Here is a 17,443-nt window from a genome sequence, read left to right on the forward strand (position 1 = left end):
ACAATAAATCGTCCTACTCAAATATTTTATACAAAAGTGTGTTTTTACGTCCGATAACAAACATGCGTCACACATCCGCATGGTCTAGAACTAGACGAAGCCGCTCACTATAGCCCGAGCGTCTTCTACATCCGTCCAGTTACGTCATTGAAATACTTCCCTTGTGACTCCGCCCACCTGCGTCACCTTTACCTCGCAGAGAAGGCTTAGCAACAGTATTCCAATTGGTCAACTGGTATTACCCGATTGCTACGAGAAGCAAATACGTAACCAGTGATTGGCTTTGCGCAGCTCCCTTATGGACCAATTGCAGAAGAGCGCAGCGTAATTCAAAACGCGAACTCTGAGAGGTAGTTACGTAAAGTAAACTGTCTTGCGGTCGCCATTCTCCACGTCAGAAAGTATTTATTTGTGTGGCAACACTGCCGGTACCGGAAGCATGTCGTTCAAAAATATCTATTACTCCGACAAATATACGGATGAGAAGTACGAGTACAGGTAAGAAAGTGCTGGGTAATGCCGCCGCCTTGCCATCCGGCGAGTAACGTGACCCGCATCCCTATGCCTCACTACCTATTGTCTAGGCTCTTAGACCCGCCAATAGTCGTCGTGTATCTCCAAACTGAGGCGGAGTTTTACTGCGCTTATTTATAGACTTTCAGCATCATGGCGCTATCTGCTTGTTCCGAAATCAATGGCGGTTGCTGTGAGTTGTGTTCAGATCCCAGTGGGCTGGCTATACGACGTGGTCGTTGTGCACACTGGGATTTAGACTATTCAATATGAGAGCTTGCGTTTGAGTAGCTGAGACCTCGTAGTGGGGCTGTCAAATCTATGTGTATGTGGCTTGCTGTGCCACATTGGATGCTGGCTGGCGCATAGTGGGATAATGAATGGTTGACGTGATTCCTACTTTTTGAGGACAAACTGTGCAGGCTTTATTAAAGCCTATGTAATCCTTTGCGCTGCGGGACTGCCGGCTTCCATGAGCTTAGATGTGATCGATAACCGGTGGATCCTGTCCCGAGAAACTCAGGACTCTTTCACTGTAGCGGTCCGTCCCGCTGACGCGGCGGATTTAGGTCTGAGTACAAGATACAGCTTCTATCTCAAAGTTAATCTTTTCCAAATAAAAAATAAAAATGTTGTTTAAAATTGTTTTATTTAAAAATAAATTGTGCGAAGTTTTGCATAGCCTTTAACCCCTTAACGACCGCCCGCTGTCTTTTGATGGCAGGTGCCTGGTCTACAGCGATGTCTTTTGGCGTCGTTGTAGAAGAGGCTCCTGTACTTAGAGTAGCCTGCTGAACGCAGCAGGGATTGGAAAACATTCTGACCCCAGCTGTTTAACCCTTTGATCACTGCGTTCTGTTTCTGTGGCATGATCAAAGGGAACTCTTTGTGTCACCGGCAACCTGGTGATACAATCGAAGGCTGGGGAATCTTGTTTTCATTCAGCCCTGGGACCTAGAAAGGACCCCAGGGCTGTCTGCTCAGTATGCCTGCTGGTAGGGCACAGTATGTGCTTCCCTAACAGCAGCCTGTGTTAAAGTGACAGTAATGTATAAGCATACAGGAGTATGCTAATGCATTATAAGTAAAAAAAATAATTTATAAATAAAGCTCTCCCTTAATGGGATTTAAAAACAAGTCGTCATTTTGCATTCTATTGCCCATTTATCACATAAAAACAATTTAAGGGCCAGTTCACACTGAGTATTTTTAGCGCAAACCGCGTCGGAAAACAAGCCAAACAACGGCCGAATATGCCCCCCTCATTGTTTTCAATTTTGAGGCGGAGGCGTTTTTTTTTTCTCCGAGCGGAAAATCCGGGTCGAGGGGGAAAAAGGGACATTCCCTATCTTCGGGTATTTTACTCCTCTGACCTCCCATTGACATCAATGGGAGGCAGAGAAAGCATATTTTGTGGCGTTTTTATCCCTGCGGCGCTCAGTAGGCGAAAAACGCTGCGAAAATCGGCGTGCAGGCAGAGGATAATCGGCCTCAAAATGCCAAACTGCATTTTGAGGCAGATTTTTCTCCTGCAAAAAACTGTGTGAACCCCGCCTAACGGGTTATGTAGCGTGAAACGAACGGGATAAACAATTGTCGGTTTTTTTTCTACACTTAGGGCTTGTTTAGACAAACGTGATATACGTCCCTGCAATGTGCGTGATTTTCACGCGTGTCGTACGGACCTATGTTAGTCTATGGGGCAGTGCAGACAGTCCGTGATTTTTGCGCAACGTGAGTCCGTTGCGTAAAACTCACGACATGTCCTATATTTGTGCGTGTGACGCACGTGATTCGCGCAAGAGCTGTCAAACTATGAATGTAAACAGAAAAGCACCACGTGCTTTTCTGTTTACAAAGATCCAAACGGAGTGTCATAATGCTGGCTGCACGAAAATCACGCAGCCGCGTTTTTTGTGTGTGCAAAACGCACACACTCGTGTAAACCCGGCCTTACACTGATTTTTTTTCTTTTTCTACCAAGAAAACAAGGCCTCAGACAGCCACGTCAATAAAAAAAAGTTCTGGCAATGGTTTTTGAGGCAAAAAAAAAACGGAAAAATTTAGCGGTCATTAACCGCTTCCCTCCGCAGCCCTTTTTCAGATTTTCATTTTCGTTCTTTCCTCCCCACCTTCCAAAAGCCATAACTTCTTTATTTTTCCGTCTATATAGTCCTACGAGGGCTTGATTTTTGCGGGACGAGTTGTAGTTTTTCGTAGCACCATTTATTTTGCCATATAATGTACTAGGAGACGGAAAAAAAAATATTTGTGGGGTAGAAAATGAAAAAAACAGCGATTCCTCTGTGTTTTTTTGCGCGCTGTTTTTACGGAATTCACTGTGCAATTAAAACAACATGTTAACTTTATTCTGCGGGTCAATACGATTACGGTGATACCAAATATATATTGTTTTTTCTATATTTTACTACTTTTACAAGTAAAAACCTAAGGCCTCATGCACATGAATGTGCTTTTGCGGCCGCAATTCCCCCGAAAATCCACGGGAGAATTGCAGCCCCATTCATTTCTATGGGGCCATGCACACGACCGTAGTTTTTACAGTCCTTGCATGGCCCGGGAGCCCGCACCGCAGAAAGGACGGGCATGTCTTATTACGACCGTGTTCCGCGGTCCGGGCTCATAGAAAATAATGGCGGCGGCCGACCCGAAAATCACGGGCGTGCACATGGCTACGGTCGTGTGCATGAGGCCTAAGTGTAAAGAAGAAAATTTATTTTTGTGTCACCAAATTCCGAGAGCCACAACTTTTTTATTTCTCCGTCGATGAAGTGGTATGAGGGCTTATTTTTTGCGTGCTAATCTGTAGTTTTTAATTGTATCATTTTGGTGTAAATGCGACGGTTTGATCGCTTTTTAATTTTTTGTGGGAGATTAGGTGACCAAAAAATAGAGATTCTGGCGTTAACAACTTTTTTTTTTTTTTTTTTTTTTTTTTACGGCGTTCACCGTGCGGGTTAAATAATGATATATTGTAATAGTTCAGACTTTTACGGACGCGGCGATACCAATTGTTTGTTTTTTACTATGCTCTAGGGGGAAAATGGGAAAAGGGTTTTTTTTTTAACTTTTAATAAACTTTAACTAATTTTTACTTTTTTTATTAGTCCCCCTAGGGGACTTCAACCAGCGATCATTAGATCGCTTGCACGATATACTGCAATACTAATGTATTGCAGTATATCGTGATTCTGACAGGCATCTATTAAGCCCTGCCGGTGTGGTGCGCAAAGATGGCGGACCTGGGGGGCTTGATTAGGCCCCCAGGCAGCCATAGCAACCATTGCCCCCCGCGATTGCATTGCGGGGGGGCGCGATGAGCTGTTAGAGGGGGTCACCCCCCCCCTCTTTCTAACCATTTAAATGCTGCGGTCGCTATAGCGGGATAGCGCTCGAGTGCGATGCCGCTCGTTACTCTGAAGTGTCGGCTGTAATAAACAGCTGACACCCGTATCTTATGGAGAGGGTTCACTCCGTGAGCCCACTCCATACTTCCCCCTACCCGACTTTGGCGTATGGATACATCAAATGTCGGTAAGGGGTTAAGCCGGTCATAGATCTGAATATTTTGGTTGTAAGTAATCCTAATTTAGTTTCAACTCTGAAGCTCCTGACGTACACCATAAACGTGTTCATAGAGATCCATCATCCGGACGAAGGCCAAAAGAGTTTCCTTTTGTATCTGGGTCAGCCTAGTACCGTATTTTTTGGACTATAATAATCATCTTTATTTATATAGCACCAACATATTACGCAGCACTTTGCTATTTAGAGGGGACATAAACAGACAATATCAGACATTACATAGTGACAAAGCTAATTTACAGTTTGGACGGGAAGATTCAGGACCTTGCTTGCAAGAGTTTACAATCTGTGGAAATGAGGGAGACAAAATGTAACTGTTTGTTCAGTACAATGGTCCAGCCATCTTTTATACTCGTGGTGTGGTTCACATTAAAGAGGCTCTGTCACCACATTAGAAGTGCCCTATCTCCTACATAATCTGATCGGCGCTGTAATGTAGATAACAGTGGTTTTTATTTTGAAAAATGATCAATTTTTTGAGCAAGTTATGAGCAATTTTAGATTTATACTAATTCGTTTCTTAATGGGCAACTGGGCGTGTTTTTTACTTTTTACCAACTGGGCGTTGTACAGAGGAGGGTATGACACTGACCAATCAGCGTCATACACTTCTCATTGTCCCAGCCCAGCATGATCCACAACACAGTGTGATTGTTACAGTGAAAGAAGCTGGGCTGTAACAATGAGAAGTGTATGAGGCTGACCAATCAGTGACCAATCAGTGTCATAAACTTCTCATTGCTCCAGCCCATTGTTACAGTGTGATTGTGCAGTGAAAGAAGCTGGGTTGGAACAATGAGAAGTGTATGACGCTGATTGGTCAGCCTCATACCCTCCTCTGTACAACGCTCAGTTGCTCAAAAGTAAAAACGCCCAGTTGTCTATTAACCCCTTAATGACAAGCCTATTTGAGACCTTCATGACCAAGCTATTTTTTTACGTTTTTCCATAGTCTTTTTTTTTTTTTTTTTTTTTAATATTTTTATATATATATATATATATATTTGTGCGTAGACATAGCTGTATAAGGTCTTGTTTTTTGCGGGACAAGTTGTATTTTTTTTAATAGCACCATTTTGGGGTACGTATAATTTATTGACTAACTTTTCGAAACTTTTTTTGGGAGGGGAATAGAATAAAAACAGAAATTTCGCTACCCTTTTTTGCGTCCTAAATCTACGCCATTTACCGTGTGGTATAAATAACACTAACTTTATTCAGCAGGTTGTTACGATTGCAACGATACAAAATTTGTATAGATCTTGTATGTTTTACTACTTTTACACAGTAAAAACAGAGCCAGTTGGAGGAGGACTTTTTTTTTTGCGGGACGGCTTGTAGTTTTTATTCGTACCATTTTGGAGTAGATGCGACTTTTTGATCACTATCACGTTTTTTGTTTTTTTTTTAAGGCAGGATTCACAGAAAACAGCAATTTTTCCATTGTTTTTAATTTTTTACACCGTTCACCGTGCGGGTTAAATTATGTAATAGCTTTATAGTTGGGGTCGTTACGGACGCGGCGATACCGAAGATGTGTAACTCTTCTACTTTTTCCCCTTACAAAATGCTTTACTATTAAAAAAAATAAAAGTACGTTTTTCGTTTTGTGTTTTTAAAAAAAAAAAAAAATGTATTAACTTTTTTAAACTTTTTTTTTTTACTATTCCCACTAGGGGACTTTAATATGGGATCCTCCAATGGCTTTTATAATACACTGCAATACTTTTGTATTGCAGTGTATTACTGCCTGTCCATTTTTAAAACGGACAGGCATATGCTAGGCCATGTCTCTGGCATGAACTAGCAGGCATTCACTACAGGCAGACCTGGGGGCCTTTATTAGGCCCCCGACTGCCATCGGAGACACAGACACTCCGTGATCTTGTCGGTGGGATGAGAGGGAGCTCCCTCCCTCTCTCCAAAACCACTCATATGCGGTGCACACTATTGAACACCGCATCTGAAGGATTAAACGGGTGAGATTGATACTGATATCGATCTCACCCGGTCGAGCAGGGACGCCCCTAGCCCTCAGCTACCTCTGGTAGCTGAGAGCAGGGACATTTAACGGCTCCCTGCTCTGTTTACTTATTCTGATGCAGCGCCGTGAAAAGGCATATTGGGGGTCACTAACGGGTTAAGAAACGAATTGGCGTAAATCTAAAATTGCTTATAACTTGCTCAAAAATGATCGTTTTTCCAAAATAAAAAACACTGCTGTTACCTACATTACAGCGCCGATAAGATTATGTAGGAGATAGGGCACTTATAATGTGGTGACAGAGCCTCTTTAAGCTGCATGAGCCAGTATCCGTGTATGACGGACATGAAGTGCATTAGGGTGCAAGGAGTGTGAGGGAATCTTATTCTGATGACTAATGGGGCCAAGGGAAGGAGTCAGATTAGGGAATGTTATAGGCCTGTCTAAAAAGATGTGTTTTCAGGGCACGTTTAAAACTGTGGATATTGGGAATTAATCTGATTGTCTGGGGTAGCGCTTTCCAGAGAAAAATCTTGGAGACGGGAGTGGGAGATTCGAATTATGGTGGATTTTAATCTAAGGTCGTTGGCAGAACGTAGAGCCCGAGTAGGGTGGTGGACAGAGATGAGGGAGGAGATGTAAGGAGGTGCAGCACTTTGGAGAGCTTCGTGGGTAAGAGTAATAAGTTTGCATTTAATTCTGTAAGGGATGGGCAACCAGTGCAGTGACTGGCACAGATTAGAGGCATTGGTGTAGCGGTTGGTCAGAAAGACTAGCCTGGCTGCTGCATTGAGGATAGATTGGAGAGGGGAGAGTTTGGTGAATGGAAGACCGACTAGTAATGAGTTACAGTACTCAAGACCAGAGTGAATCAGAGCAACAATGTGAGTTTTGGTTGTTTCCTCAGTAAGAAAAGGGCGGATTCTGGAGATGTTTTTGAGGTGAAAATGACAGGAGCGTGAAAGTGATTGAATGTGAGGAGTAAAGGAAAGATCTGAGTCAAAACTAACCCCGAGACAGCGGGTGTGCTGCTTAGGAGTTATGATAGTGCCACACACTGAGATGGAGACATCATGTTTGGGTAGGTTAGTAGATGGTGGGAACACATGGAGCTCTGTTTTTAGGAAGATTCCGTTTAAGATAAAGAGCGTATGTGATGTTAGAGACAGCGGACAGACAATCACTGGTGTTTTGTATTAGAGCAGGGGTGATGTCATGGGAAGAGGCATATAATTGGGTGTTATCAGCGTAGAGATGGTACTGGAAGCCAAATCTACTGATGGTTTTTCCAATAGGGGCTGTGTAGAGAGAAAAGAGGAGCGGATCTAGGACTGATCCCTGAGGAACCCCGATAGCAAGTGGAAGAGAAGTGGAACCAGCAAATAACACACTGAACGAGCGGTCAGAGAGATAGGAGGAAAACTAAGAGACAGCAGCGTCCTTGAGGCCAATAAAGTGGAGAATGTTAAGTAGGAGTTGGTGGTCTACAGTGTCAAAGGCTGCAGAGAGATCCAGAAGAATCAGGAGAGAGTATTTACCGTCCGATTTAGCTGCCAAGGGATCATTTGAGACTTTAGTAAGGGCAGTTTCTGTGGAGTGTAGAGTGCGGAAACCAGATTGTAAGGGGTCAAGAATGGAGTTAGCAGCGAGATAGTGGATAAGGCGAGAGTAGACCAAACGTTCCAGGAGTTTGGAGATGAAGGGCAGATTAGAGACTGGTCGGTAGTTAGCAGCGCTGGATGGGTTGTTGTTTATTTCAGTAAAGGGTTTATAACGGCATGTTTAAAAGAGGAGGGAAAGGTACCAGAAGAGAGGTTAAGGCATCATGCCCACTTAAGTGTTTTTCTTCAGGGTGCTAGCCGTTTTTCTGACGGCTAGCACCCTGACCCATTCATTTCAATGGGGCCATGCCCACTTCAGTGTTTTTCTTCAGGGTGCTAGCCGTTTTTCTGACGGCTAGCACCCTGACCCATTCATTTCAATGGGGCCATGCACACTTCCGTTTTTTTGATGGTCCTGTTGCTTTATTCTGACAAAAGTACAGCATGTCCTACTTTGGTCCGAGATTCCGTGACCGTGAGGCCCATGCAAGTCAATGGGGACGGCAAAAAAACTGAAGGCATCCGTGTGACGGAGCTGTTGCCTAGCAACGGTAGGGCAGGCAGAAGTACATTAGAGAAATTACACTAATCGGCAGAGACTTCTCTATCAGTTCTGGATAGAGATGAGGCTGCTGATAAAAATAAAATAAAAAGCAGTTCATATGTACCCCGGTTGTTTTCTTGGTGACGAGTCCCTCTTCTTCCTCCAGTCCGACCTTTCTGTATGACGCTGCAGTCCATGTGGCCGCTGCAGCCTGTGATTGGCTGCAGAGGCGGTCACGTGGGATGAAGCGTCATCCCTGCAGGCCGGCCTTCTGACGTCATCCAGTCCGGCGTGACCGCCACTACAGCCTGTGATTGGCTGGAGCGGGGACATGGGATGAAACGTCATCCCAGGAGGCCGGACAGGAGGAAAATGTAGGGAGTTCTGGGTAAGTATGACCTTATTATTTATTTCATTCAAATTTGTATTTTGCGAGCGCCGAGCATGGTCATTCTTCAGCGCTAGTCACTGTCCAGGGTGCTGAAAGAGTTACCACCGATCAGTGCAGCCCATTAACTCTTTCTACACCCTGTACAGTGACTAGCGCTGAACCATGCTCTTTCAGCACCCTGGACAGTACCATGCTCGGAAACACGAAGTGCACATAGAAACCACACGGCCACTAAAACGGGCACACGGATCCGTCAAAAACGGACGCTAAAACGGTGAATGAAGTGTGCACGAGGCCTAAAAATTTTAGTCAGGTGACCAGTGAGAGCTGGGGAGAGGGACTGTGAGTGGATTGGATCACAAGGACAGGTAGAAGGACGAGAAGAAGAGAGGAGCCTAGACTCCTTCTGTTATTGGGTCAAATGCTGAAAGTGAAGAGGAGGAAGTGCGGGAGGGAAGGGGACTGGGCGATATCATGCTGGATGTTGTCAATTTTAACTTTAAAATAAGTGGCCAGCACCTGACTCTAAGACGCAGCCAGGTTTTAGATAACAGAAAATAGGAAAAAAATATTTGAAAGTAGTAAATTATAAAAGAAATAAAAATCTGTTTCATTACATTCTGAAAGCAAAGCCATAAGGCCCTATTCACACGACAGGGTTTCCTGGCCGTTCAAAAAACGTCTGTCACACGGCCGCAGTAGAAACAATAGACCCCAAATAGGGCTATTCACATGACCGATTGTTTTTGACAGCCTGGGAAAGCCGGCCGTCAAAAAATAGGACATGCCCTGTTTTCGGCAGTTTTCCCGGCGCCCGGCTCCCATAGAAGTCTATGGGGCCGGGTAATACACTGCCATCACTGAAATGTGTTCCGAGTGACGACCGTGTCTTCTGTTGCTCGCTCTCTCCTCCTCACAGTGCGAAGTGCATGTGAGGAGGAGGGGGGTATTTTTTTGTTCCTTGTAGGAGAGGAATCCCAGGCCACCGCTTCGAAAACGCTGTGGCCGGGGATTGGGGATTTCGCTCCAGGAGTAGTCCCTGACTTCACTGTCCATATATGGACACAGGGATGTCAGGGACTTCTGAAGAGGAATCCCCGACCCTGTGGCCAGTGTTTCCGCTCCAGAAGAAGTCAGGGACTTCTCCTGGTACGGTGGTGCGATCTACAGAAAGGTAGGGGGTGTTTGTGCTATGTAAAAGGGTCCTGTGCGGCACTCCCTACGGGGGGGGGCTGTGTGGCACTCCCTACGGGGGGGGGGGGCTCTGTGGCATTACATAGAGGGGACTGTGTGGCATTATGTACAGAGGGAAGTGTGGCAAAAAATTTACAAATGAAAACGGACCAAAACGTCAGTTTTTATCGGCCGACACTCGGACCCTATTGTGTGAAAAGAGCCTAACTTTAATATATTTTTCATCGATTGAGCAGTGTGAGGGCTTATTTTTTGCGGGACAAGCTGTAGTTTTTATTTGCATTTTTTTGGCAGATACGATTTTTTTTATCACTTATTTTATTTTATTATTTTTCTCCTCGCTGAGGTGACCAAAAAAACAATTCTGGTGAATTATTTTTTTACGCCGTTCACGGTGTCAGTTAAATAATAGTTAATGGTAATATTTTGGACTTTTACGGACACAGCGATACCAATTTTTTTAATTTTATTTTTTTTACATTGTGCTTGGGGGGGAAAAACAGGAATAGGGTTTTTTTTTTCCTTTTTTTTTTTTTTGGTTTTTTTTTTATACTCCTGAAAAATGTATTTAACTTTTTTTTTATTTATTTTGTTTTTACTCCTTTTATTAGTTCCCCTAGGGGACTTGAACTAGCAATCGTTAGATCGCTGGTACAATACACTGCATTACAAATGTATTGCAGCGTATTGTCGTTTTTACAGGCTATTGCTCAGCCCTGCCGGAGGCATGGCTTAGCAGAGGCAGACAGAAGGCAGACCTGGGGGCCTTCATTAGGCCCCCACGTTGCCATGACAACCATCGGCGGCACCCGATAGCGTTGCGCAGGGGGTGTTGGTCTGTCGGAGGGGACCATCCCCCTCCTAACTGTTTAAATGCTGTGGTAGCTATTGACCGTGGAATGTGGTTTTCCCATGAGGGACACTTATGAAATATCCACAGGATATGTCAGATAGATGCGGGTGTCACCTCTGGGACCCGCACCTATCTCTAGAACGGGGCCCCTTAAACCCCGTTCTAGCATTTTGTGCTCACGCTGACTCCCAGCCACTTCCTGATTACGTGGACGGGAGTTACGGAAACAGTATCACTGCCTGAATGAACGATTAAAATACGATTTTTATTATAGAAAACCTTACTAAAGTTAGGGCTAGATAGCTAATTGTACTATACAGGCGTAGGCACGGTAGACCATACACAGGAGGAACGGTAATGATACTGTTAGCACATTGCTGCCAAACAATGATTCCCCCTATCTGTAATATGATATAACACCTGGTCAATCCGTGCCACTGACACGTGTTAGTGGCACGGATTGACCAGGTGTTATATCATATTACAGATAGGGGGAATCATTGTTTGGCAGCAATGTGCTAACAGTATCATTACCGTTCCTCCTGTGTATGGTCTACCGTGCCTACGCCTGTATAGTACAATTAGCTATCTAGCCCTAACTTTAGTAAGGTTTTCTATAATAAAAATCGTATTTTAATCGTTCATTCAGGCAGTGATACTATTTAACCAATTAAGTGAACGAACACCTGTTACATATCAATGCAACAATTGTTGCTTAACGTCAAAATTCTTTGCGTTACGGAAACAGCGTAACTCGCTGAGCTACGCTGTCTCCGTAACTCCCATAGAACTGAATAGTAGTTACAGAAACTGTGTAGCTCTCCTGCTACGCTGCTTCCGTAACTGCCTTTCACTACTATGGGAGTTACGGAAACACTACTATGATTTATTATTGCTAAAAAGTGCATCTTCTAGTCTGAAAAATATGGTATATGTCGGTATACCTTCTATTTGAAGGATGGAATAGTGAAGTAGACTACGCTATCCCATCCTGAGGGATCTCGCAAAAAAACTGTAATGCATGTAATGTAATATACTTTTTCCTATGGGATGCCACTGTGTGCGCCATGTCATAAGGACCGTGATGTCAGGGGCTTCTCCAGAGCAGTAATCCCTGCCCAGAGCACTTTCATGACTTATCCGTTAAACTGATACCATTATAACCTATGGGTGATGGATATGTGTGTTTTTGAAAAGCTCATGACATATTCCATACAGTGTCATCCATGTTAAAAGGGAAAAAAAATTATACATTTTAAGGTATTCTATGCAATAATGTGAATAGCTGACTGCAGTCCGCAGTCTTGTAATTGAGCTTTCTAGTTAGCCGATTTCACTTCAGCCATGCAATGTAGTGGAAATTGTCATTCTGGTTCACACGTCAGGGTAGCTCTCCGTTTTGGCTTATAGATTGGGGGTCCTGAACGGGGTAGGGGCCCTCCCTCTGATGTCTTCATAGGACATATGGATTGGATGTATTTGACACAAACTCTTTAAAGGGAACCTGTCAGTGGTTTTGATGCCTCAACTGCAAATCGAGCGATCTAGTGGAGGGGAAAGGCATTTTAAATGTTTGATTTCCCCGACGCAGCAATCACAAGTGTCTCACTCTGCTGTCAGTGACTATTCTAGTGACCAATCAGGAGATTGCTAGAGCCGTCACTTAGAGCTATCATCGTGCAGTGCAGGAGCGCTTCCACGTCAAGTCCCACCCTAGTGGCACTCACGATCGGCTTGCCAGGGGAATTAAACATTATTTTTTTTTGTTAAGCAATTATTTAAGTGATTACACATTGTTTTAATTTTTTCACAAGTCAGGAAATATTATAAATTAGATTCTAATTTATAACCTTTCCATGTGCTGGCCACTAGAGGGAGCAGTTCCCAAAATTGCTGCATGGTCCATATGGTAAAGCAACCTCATTGATTTATGCTGCAAATTTGGGGTAGACACACTCTCTAGTGTCCTCACACAATCCCCCCTTCCTTATTCTGGCTAGTGCCAGGAGAAGGAGGGGTTTGAATGTCTTTAAACCTCCTACACTGTGTGCTGCCATTTTCTGAGCGACTGCACAGTGTAGGAGGATTAGATACAGGGCTCAGCAGACCGTATAACACAAACCTACACCAACATAATACACACATCACATACACGAACATCAATTACCATCTCCTGCCGCCTCCGCTCCTATGCATTGCGCCTTCGCTTCCTTGAACATATGACCGGAAGTCGTCGTCATACTGTCCAGCAGCGGCTTCCGGTCCATATGAAAATGGCGCCGGATTTCGTGCGAATGAGCTTTGTTTTGGTCTGTGTGGGAGACAACACAGACGGCGTACGCTTCAGAGAATGAAACGGCTCCCGTTCGCATTCTTCATGGGGTTGTATGTGCCGTATTCCGTCTCTCTTTTTTTTTTTTTTTCCTGTCAATCGACACATACAGAACATCATATTAAAAGCAATATGATAAAAAAAAACATGACCCCTTCCCTTTAAGACTGCCTGAATAGATTAACCAGAGAAGCTACAAACCATGAAAAGGGTCTCTGCGTCATTTTGAGAATACAGGCTGCTGTAAAGTATCTTTGTTCTGCTGTTGATGCTTGCAGGGAAGCAGTGTGGGAATCTTGCTCTTACACAAAGAAATCCTTTACTAAAATGAATTGAATTCATTGCAATAGGATTTTATTTCCACATGTTGTGGATGTCTGCATTCTACCAGGCACCCACATGGTTTCTGCATTGTAAATAGTCATGCTGTTGTTTTCGTGTAGAAGTGTAGGCTCACTGGACTTGCAAATGGTTTTGGCAGTTGATAAAGTTTTTTTTTTTTTGTTTTTTTATCTATTTATTAGGCATGTCATGCTGCCAAAAGAGTTGGTAAAACAAGTGCCCAAAACACATTTGATGTCTGAAGAAGAGTGGAGAAGACTTGGTGTTCAACAAAGCCTTGGCTGGGTTCATTATATGATTCATGAACCAGGTAAGCAATATATTAACTTTAATGTGGTGCATTTGATGTACATAACATTATTTCCAGTATCTGGATCCGTTCAGTTAAGACATGCAGATGAAGGAAAATTTGGAAAAACCCTAGGTCGACTTTCACAAAACATTTTGTATTTATTGCCACAATGCATCTAAAATTAAAAATTAGGCAAATTTACAAATCTTTGTAACAAATTTCTTAATTGTTTTGTTTTTTACAGCTGCGCTGACCTTTGTCTCCATGGTAACAGACAACACACCCTATGTAGTCTAGCTTTTCAGTCATACTTCCATATGTTCCTAACTATGGGCTAGTATATATTCGGTAGGGTAGCAAGAAGTAGGGGGCAGAGTGAAGAGATTAGGACTGTGGGATCAGACTACATAGTTTGTCTGTTGCCTTGGAGATGCATGGTAGCTGTAGAAATGTTTAATCAAAAATATTTGCAAATTAGCGTATTTTTTTTTTTTGTATTTTAGATGCAATGGGACGATAAAAATGGTGTACATAGCCTTTAACCTGGTACATGTTTATACTGTTTATCTGCATGAAAGGTGTTGAAACTGTTAGGGGCCCCTGTAGCAGTGTACGGTCTGTGTAAAATTAGGGCTACACAGTGTCGTTGCGGTTCAATTAATGCGTTACCCTACAAACACTACATTGTTTCCGTATAGGGAAACCATAGTATGATCTATCTGCGATGGTTGCAAGGTGATTTGCTTTATGCCATATATAGATGTGGGTCCCAGCTCTGGTACCTGCACCTATATTGAGAACGGAGGTCACCAGCCCCCATTTTGCCTGGTGAGATGGCCGTTGGCTGCAGATTCCAGTCGTAGACTAGTGGGGAGGGGGCCGTGCTTGAGTGCAGCTCTCCATTCTACTCTATGAGCGTTACGAAAACAGCCGAGAAAGCGCTGCTCCTCTATCGCCTATAGAACAGAATTTAGGGAGCCGTGTGCAAACATGGCCACCTCTCCATGTAGTCCCTGCTTTGTATCGGGAGCCAGTTCTGAAATAGGTGTGGGTCCCAGAGTTGTGGATAAGCCATAAATGTCTGACATGGAAATAACCCTTTTAAGGCTGATTTACAGGGGCGGACAACGATAATTTTATAGGCTGCAAAAAAGATGTGAACAGCAGACAAATGAGCGTTTGCTAGTTTGTCAGCTGTTTGCTGCCCTGTTTTGCAGAGGCCAATGGTTGGGAACGAGTTTTCGTACAAACGCTCTTTTTAACACAAGCATTGGTTTGTGTATTGGGTCTTTACTTACATCCTGTCAGTCTGACTTCTGCCTCCAGATTTCCAGAACTCTTTTCAATAGAGATTGAACACACATGCGTGGTCACTGATCCACTGATGGACGACTGGTACCCGACCTGTCCTCTGGATTAGTTCAGGACCCACTGGCTGAATGCCTACAATCCTTTAAGTGTCCTATCTCCTACATAAGGAGATCGGCGCTATAATGTAGATGACAGCAGTGTAATCTCGTTGTAACCTGTCATTTACAGCGTAATCTCGCAGGATTACGCTTGCTCTGCTATAAGTACCACAGAAACATTAACGAAGTGCAGATTGTGAATAGACATCCCGTGGAATATCTATTCACTGTCTAAACACTTCAGTATCGTTAATGTTTTCGTATAAGACAGCACATAAGGATCTAGCAGGATCCCTATGCGCTGTGTAAATGAATGAATGGAGAGGAGTGCATGAGGCTGATTGGTCAGCGTCATATACTCCTCTGTACAACGCCCACTTGGTCAATAGTAAAACACACCCAGTTGTCCATTGAGCAACTCATTAGCATAAATATAAAATCGCTAATATGCTGAAAACAGATTGGTTTTTTTTAATAAAAAGCACTGCTGTCGCCTACATTATAGCACCGATCTCCTTATGTAGGAGATAGGGCACTTATAATGTGGTGACAGAACCTATTTAAGCCAATGTGTTGGAATAAAAAGGGTGTATCAGTTTGGAGTGTGTTGTGGCATGTAAGAAGAAGTTTGTTTAAATGTATTGATATAATATTCACTAAAACCAGCTTGAAGTTATGATATACAGAAATGATCGCTCGTTTACAAGCACATCAGTGACATAAACCAACTTTTCTTTTATTTTATTTTTTTCTTGGCAGAGCCTCACATACTGCTTTTCAGAAGACTACTTCCAAAAGACCACCAGTAATGAACTTCACTTCTACCTTTTGGGACAATCTGTATATATTGTAGTATTCAATGAATACAAGGACTATGACCATCGCAACCACAGCTGTGCAAGAGCTGTATTCTTAACAGCACAAGAGCTCAGTTAACACGTCTACATGACGGAGCTGCTATTACACATTTTTAATTTTTGGTCTGCCGTCACACCTGTGTGAATTTTCTTTCTTACACCACTGTTTAATAAAGTTTCCATGTTTCTCGCTGCAAGTGTGATCTTAGATTCTGGGTTAAAGTTAAACTTGGTTTTCATTTCAGTTGTAATGTTCTGTTAATGTAGACTTGAAGCACCCTATTTTATAAGAATTGCCAATTGCTGTGAAATAATGACACAAGATACCCACATTCCAATATTCAGGAGCCTACTCTTCCATTTAGTTCTTAGAAGAAACTAATTTTAATGGTTATAATGTGACTATTCACGTCTGAGAATCTCTGTTTTTGGATGCATACAACAGTTGTTGCTGAATCATTCTATAAATGCGGCGGGCCTGGTATTAAAAGCAAAAGATGACACTACTCGACATGCTATGGAGGCCTTTCGACAGCAATGACTGCTTGAATTTGAATGATTGATCTGTGTTGCATATGAATAAAACTGAGAGCCCCATTCTTGTGGTTAAAAAAAAAAAAAAATCTAATGTCAAGATTCTTAATTTTATCTCCATGGGTGCAATGATTTAGAAGACTGTTTACTAAAAAAAAAAAAATTATGGTTTATGGGAACCGGATATGCTACAGATATTCCGCAACTAAAAATATGCAGCGGCATCTCAAATCTGCAGGTGAATCAATCGCAGAAATCTGCAGCAAATAGTGAGTTTCTGCAGCAATATGCGCAGCAAAAACGCAATGTAGTTGTGGAAATCTTGGGATTTTCTGCAGCGGTTTTACCTGTGGATAGTGTAGATAAAAACAAGGGGACATAAAACACAGAAAAAAGGCCATACTTACAAATGGACACAGACAGGTAAGAAATGCTGATGAAGGGGAGTGATCAGGTGCTTTAAATAATAACCATTGCCACTAGTCTTGAGGGGAGTGGTGTGTGGTGCATAATATGTGTAGTAAAAAATAATAAATAGTGTATGTGCAAGTGATAATAATATAAGTGAAATATAGGGGGCAGTAATGGGTAAAGTGCCTGAATGAAAATAAATGAATAATGGGGTGCAAGTGTGTGAAACATGGAGGGATAGTGTGTAGGTCATGAGGCGCAGCGTGTATATCCAGGTAAAAGCCTATTTGTGACGCCTTGATAATTCATAGTGGGCTACCCAGCTTGCTAAGCCAAACAACAACACACCATACTCTCCCAGCATCAAAGACCCGGCTGTGCCCAAAAGAAGCAAATAACGTAAGCATGAAAAATACCTGGGGTATTAGTGATCATTTTGGCCAAAAGGACGCAAGCGTTTCTGACCGGTCTGTGTCCATTTGTAAGTGGCCTTTTTTCGCTGTGGATTTAGTGTGAAGCAATGGTAGAAAACTAATATGTACCGTATTTTTCAGACTAAGGGTATGTGCACACACACTAA

General features: G+C 43.0%; 1 protein-coding gene across 1 annotated transcript; it reads left to right on the plus strand.

The window, feature by feature from the left end:
- The first annotated feature begins 273 nt into the window (after positions 1 to 273).
- Positions 274 to 16,115, plus strand: CKS2 (CDC28 protein kinase regulatory subunit 2). The gene is made up of 3 exons (XM_075852587.1): positions 274 to 498; positions 13,543 to 13,670; positions 15,821 to 16,115. Exons 1-3 carry the CDS (start codon positions 440 to 442, stop codon positions 15,868 to 15,870), a joined length of 237 nt encoding a protein of 78 aa, XP_075708702.1. The 5' UTR covers positions 274 to 439; the 3' UTR covers positions 15,871 to 16,115.
- The last annotated feature ends 1,328 nt before the right edge of the window (positions 16,116 to 17,443 follow it).

This window comes from Rhinoderma darwinii, chromosome 1 (assembly GCF_050947455.1).
Source record: "Rhinoderma darwinii isolate aRhiDar2 chromosome 1, aRhiDar2.hap1, whole genome shotgun sequence".
Lineage (NCBI taxonomy): Eukaryota > Metazoa > Chordata > Amphibia > Anura > Rhinodermatidae > Rhinoderma > Rhinoderma darwinii.